Raw genomic sequence first — 12,604 nt, forward strand, 5'->3', positions numbered from 1 at the left:
TTAGCTTATGTGTCCATTTATTTGGTCTGTAACCTGGACAATTCATATCATTGTGAGATTTATGCTTTATCAGAAGTATTTTAAAATGGTTCAAAGGGCTACATGGATGAGGACAACATGTGTGGTTTGGCCTATCTATGTTAACATCCCCATCTCTGAGCAGCATATAAAGCCACTAAGCTTTTCAAAGGTAAACATTTGGACCATAAGCCATTACACTGGATGAGACTATCCCAAATGGGACTTAGGAAGAGCCAGTGTAATGGCCATAGATGTAGACACCCTAAATGTACTGTAATGACTTACAAAGAAAGGGTAATAATGGGAATACATGCGTTGGCCTCACATTGGCCAGTCCAACAAATCACTTCTCAGTTCATAACTATTACTGCTCAAACTCAGCAGTATCAATATTTAATTAACAAATGTGCCTGCGCTCTCTAGACATTCACATGTGCATGATTGGAATGAGTGAAAACAATGTTGACTTAAAACACTCCACCTGTGACCACCAGCACACTGCCATTATAACAAGGAGAATCACTGAACAAAATATTTAATTCATGTGTTGACTTAGCAGCCACAGTTAGAAAATCAGAGCGCATGTATTTCCCTTATGCAGGGCTTTGTGGGCACTGCACTATTCTAGCACTGCATACTGTAATTTCCCTAAGCCACTGTGCATGGCAAAAATGAACCGCTATGAGACAGACTGGCTTTTTTTTAGAGCCATAAATTTTGATTTTATGTGTGAGCCATTTCACAATGCTTTGTTGATAAGTCCATTTGCAGTTAATGTTTGAAGAAATTAAAACAAAGTCACAGAAGGCCTTCAGCATATATTTTATGTTCAGGATATATATGTACAGTATATTTTTCTTAGAATTCACTTTGAAGTGATGAAAGTTCGCAGCCTACTGTGCTGATGCTGATTGTTACATTTCAATATAGTCTCTGTTTAAAGAGAACCATTATTATAACATTGGTGTTACAATTGACCTATCTTGCAATGTTAATGAAAGGGGGGGAAAAAATTCTGTAGCTACCCCATGATTTTGATCTGCTCCAAAATTGAATAGGTTCTTTCTTGCCTGATACTACATTTCAGAGTGTCATGAAAAATTAGGCCAGCAGTTTTTCTGGAATCCTGCTTACAGACAAACGGCACTGAAAACACAAACTGTGTGGATGCAACCCAAGTTTAAGATAACATTAGCTCATTATCTAAGTCTTATAGCTTGCATGGAGGGGGACAATGGATAAGCTATATGGTAATCCATGCAGAGGTCTTTATGAATGCCGAACAATTTTATTTCAGTTTGAATGTGCTTGTGCAAAGTTGTAGTTGGGTGGTTAGTGCTTGACTGTCGGATGCTAGCCAAGTTTCCATAAAATAATGCAGTCTAGTTTATTATCATTAATTATAAAGTTAATGAGGATTTGTTGGTGAAAGATTTTATATTTAGTAGTGCCATGTTGAGATTAGATTGTAAACTTGGCAATGGATCCTTGAGAAGCTGAACTTTAATAATTGTCTCCTCCGTGCTACATGATAGATGGAACCACTACAGTAGGATGAAAAAGGTTTCAGCACTCACCAAGATAAAGAATCATGTATGAAGGATCACCTCTTGAGAAAAAGGAAGAAAGTCAGCAATAAACTGGTTGGACTGGTTGGTGTGTTTAGGTAATGTTGGTCTATTTGCATCACTTGCTGTCGCAGAAGCAAAAACAAGCTGCAAGGTAGATAAGGAATGGACATGTTAACGCTCTTTGTCTTTTACTGCAACATTATGGAGTCCCAATGCAGAACTCCTCTGCTGCATCAGAAAACAGTAGCTTCAAAGGGGAATGATAATATGCAGAGGTGTTTGATGCTGCAGTCACACAGTTAGTTCTTAGCCAGCAAATGGGGCTGAATCCAGTCTGGATGTGACAGCAGTGTCAACTGTGAAGTTGCAAGTGACATTAAGGACAGTTTAAAATCCAGTCTAAGCAACCACACTGACGCGCTTCTCAAACAATGTGATCTGATGTCAAATTACTGCCATACTTTTGGTTTAAATCAGATTTTCAAATATTTGTTGTATTATTATAATATTCTAAATATTATTTATTTTATATGTGCCAGAATCTGACTCAGATGTATTTGAATGTTTTGTGCATTGTGACTACAGGTAACCTCCATAAATGTCCCACACCAATAATAATTTAAGGACTCAGTAAGAAGTGTAAAGTCACTTAAAGAGTAAGTCAGGTCTGAATGGGCAGTTTTCCGCCTATGAGTCTGAAATCCAACAGTATGAAACATGGTAATGTAGCATTTTTTCAGTCTTTAATGATGCAAATGTGGGACACCATCCTTTGGGAAACCAATGAAAGTGATGAAGGATTTCAATTTTCTTGTGATTCTATGTTCTTCAGCCAATTAGGCCAGCCTCCTGTGGCTTCTGAGGAGCACTCAGCAGAGTCCATCTTAGATAACCTTCAAATTGACTAGATGTGCGTATTACATAAACATTGCTGATGGGAAAGAAGTAGGGGGTATAACTGACAAAATTGTCCAGCCTGCATTTGCCCTCTCATTTTGCCTTTTTATCTTTTTTTGGAGATGATGAAACCCAACATGGCATTGATGGGGTCTCTTAGCTCACAGCAAGTGGTCAAATTGTGTCATATTTCACTTTTGAGGTCTTCCAGTAGCTCGGTTGGTAAATACACATCCCTAACAATTTTGTAGTATCCTCTGGTAAGAGCAATTGATATCTTGCAGACAATTTATAAACAGATGATACTGTTCTTTTAGTCCTTTTTTTCTTTTGGCCTCATTATTTACTTAAGTACTTTTTCCGATTAACAAAACTCTTAGTTTAAAGTGGCTATAATTCATATTTTCATAATGACAATGGATCTAATGACTATGTGTAATGTGGAAATTGTTGGATTGACAAACCAACAGGGAATTATCACCCAGGGCTACAGTTCCCCTCATATCTATGGAGCTTTAAACCCATTCACATCGGACAAAAGACCCACTAACACCCACTAACATTTGGCTTTTGTCTTTCTTGGGAGAGGGTACTTTCCCAGTTGACTCTGCAGTAGTCACGTGTATTTATCAGCTCCAGCTCTGATTGGCAGTGATGGAGACAATGCAGTTGCAAGAACGGTACTTTCCACTCATATCTCAAAATGTTTGATTTGAAAGAGAACTTACTCTAATATTGTTTCTAATTGTCTATTAACACCCCCTGCTCTTTTAGTCCTTTCTATCAGTGGGATGTCTCTGTTTTTTTTGTATGACTCACTCTGTGTTGAGTGTTTCGTCAGGGCGCTTTAGCTGTTTGCCCTACCATGCCTCTCGGCGCATGGAGAGCTGTTTGGAGGCGGAAGCGCCCCAAAGCGCTGCCCGCTTCCTTTTCGGTACCCATGTTAACCAATTGGGCACTGTGGTGATATAAATTATATATTAAACAATATGATTCGGATAAATAAGAAAAATATGCATCCACGGACTGGGCTTACTAGTTTAGTGGTTAACTTACTTTAGCAACTAGTAAAGCTTTCTGTCAATCAGAAAACTCTGTAAATCACAGAGAGTTGAGGCTGAGCTGCTGGAGGACATCAGAGAGAAAATGAGAAAACATTCATAAAATGCTCCAGTTTCACTCAAGCCAAAAATTACATAGTGCAAGAACAGGCATATGCGAATGACAGAGGCACCATTCGCCCTATTACAAGTCAGCATCAAAACGTTTTTAAAGCTGGAATTTTAAGGTAAAAAAAGTTACATAATAGGAGTTTAACATTTTTGTAGAAGAAGTGACGCCACGGTTATTCAGGAACACATATCATAAAGATCAGCTCTGTGTATAATGAGAAAACAGCAGATGGGGCACCCTGGTAGCTCACCTTGTAGAGACGATGTACCAAGGCTGAGTCCTTGCTGCAGCAGCCATGGGTTTGAGTCCAACCTGTGGCACTTTGCTTCATGCCATCTCCTCTCTACCCCTTTCCTGTCTATCTTCAGCTGTCAATAAAGGCAAAAAGACCCAAATATCTATAAATAAAAAAAATAAATATATATATATATATATTAATATATATTATATTATATCTATATATATATATATATATATTCACTGAGAAATGCTTCTGATTCGCTCATTTTGAATAAACAGCAACCAATCGGGAAATACCCGATGACCAATGATGAAACACTCAGTAAATCAGTAAATCATGGTCTATCACGTTTGTAGGGCTTCCCGCTTGCTGCTGTCCAACAAAATAAACAGACCCCTGTAACATCACTGGCCTCCAAGCGGCTTTCTATTATTTACTAACCCTTTTTTCCAGCCCATGTGACATCAAATAAAAAAAAACTGCCAATTGGAAAGAAGTCACTCACCTATTTTTAGCGTGTTTACCCATGTTTATAAAACCCACATATATGTGCTAATTTTGACAATATATACCGAATAATATAGCAATATTAGCGTCAGTCTCCTCACTCAGGAGACAAAGGAGACCAAAAACGGCTGAAAGGAGAGTAAATATTGAACAAATCTGCGAAATGACCAGGACGAGTTCTGCACAGGCCTAGAACTGAGACTTGAATTGGCCTGTACTGGTGTACCTTTTAGACCTGACCCAACCGAACCTGTTTCCAAAAAACAATAAAACCACAATAGTTGTTCATTATAATAACTGCTCAGACACTCTGCCCGTGTGAGCAGTGAATGTGCGTCACAGAATGTCTTGATTTTTATTTTGACACCCATGTTAACGCTTCACTAAAGACTAAAGGAGATATTTTTGGCAAGTGGACACCAGCAAAAATAGACTTGGAAAAGGATCTGCTTATAGTCAAATCAATATTATACCAGCAACATATACAGCAACTGAACACCTCTGGGTTCCATTTCATATTAAAAGTGTTTCTAGATCTCTGTTGTGTACACACTGTATATTATGTGTTGTTTTAACTCTGGACACCAAAGCCGTGAGAGCCACAGCAGTTTAGGGAGGCAGCTGTCACACACATAATTATTTTCAAACAATAGAAGTATTTATGGACAACAATAGGCCATCTCAACCTTTAAGAGCAATTTAACACCAGCAGAATGTCTCTGGCTGACATCCAGCAGCTGATGTACGCAGGGTGTGGTCAGTACTCCTTGACATCACTGGCGGGTGCAGTTACAGCTACGATGGAGCATGCTTCTGACTTCATCGTGCAGTGATGCTGGGTGTGGTCAGACGTGTGACAGATGGGTATTTTGAAACGAGGAGAGCTCGGTGAAACAGGGTTGAGTTACTCCTTAAATTCTGTGCTGCATTCTCACAGTCGGTGCAGCTTGCTTTTCGTGGATTTGTGACCAATTTCAAAAGTTGCAGCTGTGAGTCTTACATCCAAGATTCCCACTTTAACTGTCTCCTTACCTTTTATCTCCTTTTACTCTCACTCTAAATTATGAAAAGACAGGTGCAGTGCAACACTACACACACTTGTGAGGGTTTTTTTGACACCTGTTTTATTATTTCCCCACACATGCCCTTACTTCTGTCAGACTTAGCTAAGGAGATTTCCTTGAAAAAAATATTTCATGTTGCTAATTCCCACAGAAAAATCCCTTCCAATTAGTGAAATGTAAGTCACTGCTCACCATGTCACAACACAGTCTTACATGTGGTGACAGGAAGAACTTAGCGGCTGGCCTGCCACTGTTTTTTTTATCCCCGTCACAGCTGAATTCACGACATCGCTAAGGGGTTGAGGTCTGTGAGCAGAAAAGACTTTCAGTGAAAGGACTGTACGGTCCCATGCCATATTCACTGCACACTGCACTCTATAATTGAAATCACCACATCCCTGCTGTGTTTCCAAGTGAGGAGGAAATAAAAGGAATATATAACACAAAATAGAAAATCAAAATACATTCCTTGGTATTCCAATTGAGTGGACGACATAACACAAAATTAAGTCATGTGGCAAGAAAGGCCTTCAGTGGGATATTGCTCCGCAGAGAGTAGAAAGCTCACACATCAGTGCTTTCAAAAGACCTGTGAAAAGAATTGCGAGACACATGCTTGTTTGTGTTGCGGCAGCAAAATGAATGTTAAAGATTTATGGCTTCCAAAATGGATTTCCTCTGTCATGTGTCTTGACATTATCAGGAAGCTGCACAGGATGCTGCTTTTACCAACAGCTCACACAGGACAAAAAAAATCTGATTTGCTCTTGTTATCAGATATTCCAAGCCTAACGTGTCAGACCGGCACTTGAACAAGTAGCTCTCCACATGAACAGTATATGGGTAAAGTAATATTGTGGCTATAAAAAAACAAATATTATGAGCTGAAAATACCGTTTAAACGACAAGCACAAGCTGTCAGTGTGAGGATTCATGACGCAATAATGTTTCATACATACAGCTACTTGCTCTAACACAGAGAGCTGGATGAAACAATGAATGTTTATTAGATCGCACTGGTTGCATTCTACAAATGGGTCATCTGCATTTAAACGTCACATAACACTTGTTGGTGGGTTACAAATCCACCAGTAAGAGGTAACTATTAAAAATTTCAAACATTAATACCCGGATTCCTTTAACTTGCCTTCCAGGTTCATGCGTGCCAAGCTGTCTTATTTATTATGCTTCATTACTGTTCACACAAGAGGCAAGAGGACAACACTTTACTGGCCAATATGTTTAAGCATGCAAGGGATTTGACTGAGGTTTCCAGCAGCACTCAGTGAGATAACAAATTGACTTGGCCCAATAGTGCAAAACAATAAAACACAGCCAGCTAGTGCGAGTGTATGTGTTGCCACCTGTTTTTGTCATCTAGATGGGACACATTTGAAAGTGATGGATGTCAAGGACCTGGGTGTCAGACAGGAGTGGGCTTTTTTCGGTTTCTCTCTGCAAAATGTCTGCACTAAGGCCCGGTCACACTAGCTGCACAGCTAATTCATCCTCCTGCTGAGATACAGACTATTCAAAGGGCAAGTACTGTAGCTGGCGAGCTAACTGCTAAGATGCTAGCCAGCCAGGAACAAGTTTACACTAGTCAGTCCCAATAGCTCCCTGAGCTTCTTTCTCTTTTCACGCTACTGTGCCGTTTACTCCTCCATGGCATTTTGTTATTTTACATTTTTTCATTCAATAATGAGTCATTGAAGAGGGGGAAAAAGCCATCCGTGGCAAAAAAGAGCCGAATGTTAGCTAGCCATCTTGACTAACTGCCACTTAATAAGTTCAGGAGACTTATTTGTTCTGTCAACTCTCGTCTAATGACAAAACACGCCTGTTTTGAGGAGAATTTATACTCTGACAGAAGAGGTCATATAAAGCTGAATCGGGCAACGCTGCTTGTAAGCTACAATAGCCTCTTCCATTTGGGACTGTAGTGCTGTCAATCCATCAACTGTGCAAATTCTAAAGAAAAAAAGATTTCTTTCTGGGGAAGAAATGTTGCCACTTCAAATACAGGTGTGATCAGACCTTTATATGTCAGCCCTGAGTGGTTACAGCTGGATTATCCCATAAAATACAACTTCCCAACAGACCTCTCTTACACTGGACATGTTGACATGTCAAACACAGGTAATAACATTAATAATGGGTCAATTCCACTCTGGGGTGCCAGTTCACCAGCTCTGTGTGAGTGCTGCCTCACTGGCTTTGCTTACTGACAGATCTTAATAGAATGGTTACTAATATTAGTTACTTCTGTGCCTTTCCTGTTATGATGGTTAAAGTGTCGATATATATATACGTGTACAGGGAGAAAAAAAATGATTTTTTGTATTCTTGAAGAAGAAAGTAAATGAGGGCTAAGACTGACATGTATGATAATATTATAATAATAATATTTCAAAATTATTTATTAATCCACTGTTAATAGCAGGATGCATTTAGTGGCACAAGTGGGGGGGAAAATAAGGTATCATTTATCTAAATATAATACAGCCATACTTAAACAAGTAACATGTAATATGTGCTTCTGTGGTCTTAATGTTTTTGATGGTCTTAGAGAGAATTGTACCACAGTACTATTTGTGCAGTATATTATGTGAAAATAGAAATGTTGATGTATCAATTCTCTTTCAACAGTCAAAAAGCTACATGTGCAGCAGCCAGGGGAATGTACTGTGCTTCACTATAGATTTTGGATCAGGCTTCACCTGCTCAGAAGGCACTTCAAAGGTGAAGTATAACTGAGTTCATAATTGTTGCCAACTTCTTGGTTCTGCTGTTCTTCTGTTAATAGCTCATGGGACTGCAGTTTGACATCTGTATTTTCTGTATTGATACACTACATACTTCAGATTATTTTGGCAACATTGCTACGTTTTTAGTGGATACATTTTAAGTTCACTGAATCACTGCAAGAATGGTACGGCACTGATTTTCAAAGTGCTAATGTTCTTTTGGTATAAGTTATACATTTCCTCAAAGTACTATTGCACAAAAATTTCAGGTCTTGATCATGCAGGCCTCTCTGTAGTCAGGCATGGTAATTAAATGTTGTGCTCATTATTGAAATCCCTGTGCTGCTGAATTTGTAATCCCTTTCCTTGTAGACCGTACTGTGGCGATATAAGTTCTCTCAACTTAAAGGCTCCTCAGATGATGGGAAAACCAGGGTAAAACTCCTTTTCAAGAATGCTGAAAGCAAACAAATAGAAATGAAGGTAATGATATAGGTTTTTTTTTTAACATCACAATGAATTATTATGGGTTATTTTTCCACAGTTATTACTGGTGTAGCTGTGTTTCCATCCATGTGTATCAAACATCTTACCAAAATTTTAAGTTAATTGGCTAATGAAAATAAAAAATAAATGTTTCCATACACTACCTTTATGCGATTATTAGGAGTTGGATTTCTCAAGTCAAAATAGAATAGATAGAAACGACCCATTCTAAGGTAACAAAACAACAACGAATCCTATATTCAGGTGATTATACACTAATGAAAACATGAATATGATATTCCATTTCTGCCAGTAGACGCTCCTAAGTGTTACACACTGGACCTTTTTAAATTTTCACTCCGCCAGAACTTATTTGGAAAAAAGTTTCTATCTCCTATTAAGGGCATAAACTCTTTTCAAAAAAGGCTAAAGCCACCTCAAGCGAGCGTAATTTTTCTTTACGGATTGGATTTTTTCAATTATTTTTTTACATTATGTAATGCAATACTTCAAAATGTACATGAAATACTTTAATGGAAACATGGCTACGGATACCAGTGAAACTGTGACCGAACGTCTGGTGACAAGTGTTACATTTCTTTTTTAACTAAGAACGTGATGTACTGATTGATGCGTCTCTCTCTCCTTGTCTTGTGTGTTTCAGGAACTAGAGTTTGCTAATCTAACAGCCGTCCTCCACTGTATACATTCTTTTATCGCTGCCAAAGTGGCCTCCATGGACCCTCTCTTTATGTGCAGTCAAAGCTTCCCTGGAAATTACATGAACAGTTAAGAAGACACGTCCTCATTGTATGTGCACAACCTGTGGCAAATCCATATTTTATGCACAGAGCCAATTAAGTATATCTTGTTCTTGCTATTTTTGTATGAACTACTGAAAAATGAATATTTGTAAAAGACTGTAGAGGTAGATAATGTATGAATTAACTGTGGAAGGAAGATGTAATTTCATTTTTGACAAGTACAGAAAAACACAATCCAAAGGGATTCACAGTTCTTCCATTTCATTGATATTTTTTCTGTCACTACATAATGGACACTGATTCTGAACGGAGGTTATTTGTCTATTGTCACATTGAAAGGCGACAACCGGGCTACCATATGGTGTGTAACTGCCAAACATTGACACGGATTGCCAAATATAGCAACTGCCACTGCGTTAAGCAGAAAATCTCAGCAGATACTGTATCTATGAAGAGATATGATGCTGTACCTACATCTAGAGAGTAAGTTCATTTTAAATGACAACATGAATCTAATGCTGGCTTACTGTCATGGGGGAATTCACATTTGCCACAGAACTTTGACAATGATTTTCTTTCTTTCAAATCCACAGTTGAACAGTAATGAAAAAGGTAACCTTTCTCTGTTCCCAGTTCTTCTGGTTTACTTTGTGTTTTTGTCATGTCTGTGAAATGGGAGGTGGATGACACAAACACCTTACAATATAATACAGTCTAATAAGCCTCCAAATAACCACTGAACTGAATCAACACATCTCAGATATGGTCCCAACGAAAATTAAATATTAGCCCCACAATAGCAGCATTTACTGCATGGCTACTGTATTGGCTTTGATTAAATTGTATGATGTTTGTGTTATTGCATCTATCCTTTGTATCTGATAAACACAAAAGGCAAATGAGGACACTGCACTGAAATGTGACATTTCCGTTCAAGTAAGACTTTCTTTTATCAACTCCTGTTCTATTACAGTCAGAAATACTGTATGTCTTCAGTTGCTTCATGTAACGGTTTCCGTGTGAAAATGCATATTTGCTGTGTTTTCAATAAACTGCTCATAAAGCACAATTGCCTACCATGAGAGACATGTCTGAGCTCCCTGTGGGTTTGTATGTCTACTTTAAAAATGGAACTGCTTATCTCCTGCTTAGCTCCATCTCTGTAGCGTTTTTGACTTAAATATAAGTTGACATCCTTTTAACAAAGGACTTTTGTTCGCCTGAGGTTGTCGGATTTTTCTGGAGGAGCTTGTCCCAGTCATTATGTGTTATTTGGTATAAAATTAGCTGAGCCGCAGTGTAACAGCAGCCATTTTGACATTAAATAGTAGTGTAAACAGGTGTTACAAGTGACACTAAAGGTTCCATTTCATTTAGTGTAGCAGAGCCTTTCCAGTGAGCCAGCATGCAACATCAGCACCCTGACCCGAATGGAACATAAACTTAATATCATTAGCAGTGTGTCTTTACCTACTATTTCATGTCAAAATGTCTGCTGTGAAAAAGGTCTATGAAGTGCTTCTTCTTTTCCAGATTTTATACGTGGTACAGAGCAGTAGCTTTACTTTGAAGGAAAAGTGTGACATTTTTGAATAATATGCTAATTAGTTATTAGAATTATTTAATTTTACACAGGTTTATCTACTGGACTATTTTATGACTCTATGGTTGCCTGGCAACCTTAGAGTCTACACAACCTAACTTTACTCTGGACAAATGTCAAGCTATTCCTTTGGCATGATTTAATGTAGATAAATCTAGAGTACTTGATTGGAAACGTGGTAGTCAATGTCAGGGCACATTGATCTTAAAGTATAATTTATTTATTAATCCCTTTACCTCTTACTTTGAATTGGAATATTTAACTTCTAGTGCACCTTGACGACTATGATCCTTCACTGGCTTCCCACTGCTGAGTGATGATAAGTTGTGTTTTTGGTGAACACCCGGCCAATGTGGAGGTCCTCCTGCTGTGATTTTTAACCTACAAGCATCATTATCTTTGTATATTTGCACATTGGGCAGATCAGAACACTGGCTACAGTATCAGCAAGGAACAGTATCAAACAATTCTGCATTATGTGAAATGATAATAGCAACAGTTTAAAGAGTTGAGAAACTGTGTCATCGTCAGTGGTGTTTCATTGCCATGTCGCACATAAAAGGATGAGCTAAGAGGTTACTTAAGGTTTGATCATAACACTGGTTCAGTTTTGATCAAACCTGTCTGATCAGAATCAGAATCAGAAATACTTTAATAATCCCAGGGGGAAATTATTTTTGTTGTATATCTGGAGTTTGTAACAAAAATAATTTCCCACTCACCTCTTTTTTCATACTAAGGCATTTTATTCTAGATTGTTGTGATGCACTAATGACACTGGTGTGGCAACCCAGAGAATCAGTATTTGGTATTTGGACAATAATGCAGGGCAATGGTTGTCAGTTATCATTTGGTGTAGAGGTACCTGCCCTACTGGCTACTACTGTACCTTCACCTCCTTGGTTGTTTATCCATTGTGTGGGCAAAAAGTTATTTATCTGTGGTAAGTAAGAGTTGTGGAGGGTTATTTGGTACAATCTACAAGCTTATCACTTAACTGAACTCGACATGATCCTTCTTTTGACTTGACTTAATTAAAGGTTATAAAAAATAAACCTCTATGTTGAACATTCAGTTGTCCAAACATGTTTCTAATTTTAAAACACAACACCTGGATGCCTCATGTACCATGATGCAGGAGAAAAACTCCACCGCCATAGTTTGGAGCTTCATATATGTTTGTGGCCAAGAGTCTGATTTCAAAGTTTGTCTACAATTATCATTACTAAGGTCATGATTTCTACTTCCAGAAGCACAGCCCCAACACAGCACTGCACCCCCCAGTTTATATGCACATTTTACTGTTCGTATGTGTTCTTACGTTTTCCGGCTACATGATTGTTTATGCTATTTCAAGGCTTTCTTCACAATGTGATTCCCTGTGTTGTAATTTATTTTTCTGCCCAAATGGAGTCATTCAAATCTGTTTTTAAAGTATATAATTGGAAAATGTACAATGTGTTATTCAACTGTAGAAAGCAAAGTCATCCTCAGGCTGTTTTAAAACCCTTAAATTGCTAACAATACTGA

General features: G+C 38.2%; 1 protein-coding gene across 3 annotated transcripts in view; it reads left to right on the forward strand.

Moving 5' to 3' along the window:
- sntg2 (syntrophin, gamma 2) overlaps nucleotides 1–10,553 on the forward strand; it is an 82,193-nt gene extending 71,640 nt beyond the window's left edge. For all 3 annotated transcript variants that reach the window (XM_051390111.1, XM_051390102.1, XM_051390118.1), the window contains 3 exons: nucleotides 8,124–8,216; nucleotides 8,594–8,704; nucleotides 9,372–10,553. In XM_051390111.1, coding sequence (XP_051246071.1) covers nucleotides 8,124–8,216; nucleotides 8,594–8,704; nucleotides 9,372–9,500 — 333 coding nt within the window. In that variant the 3' untranslated portion in view covers nucleotides 9,501–10,553. The remainder of the gene's footprint in view (nucleotides 1–8,123; nucleotides 8,217–8,593; nucleotides 8,705–9,371) is intronic.
- Nucleotides 10,554–12,604: the final 2,051 nt, after the last annotated feature.

This window comes from Dicentrarchus labrax, unplaced genomic scaffold (assembly GCF_905237075.1).
Source record: "Dicentrarchus labrax unplaced genomic scaffold, dlabrax2021, whole genome shotgun sequence".
Taxonomy (NCBI): Eukaryota; Metazoa; Chordata; class Actinopteri; family Moronidae; genus Dicentrarchus; species Dicentrarchus labrax.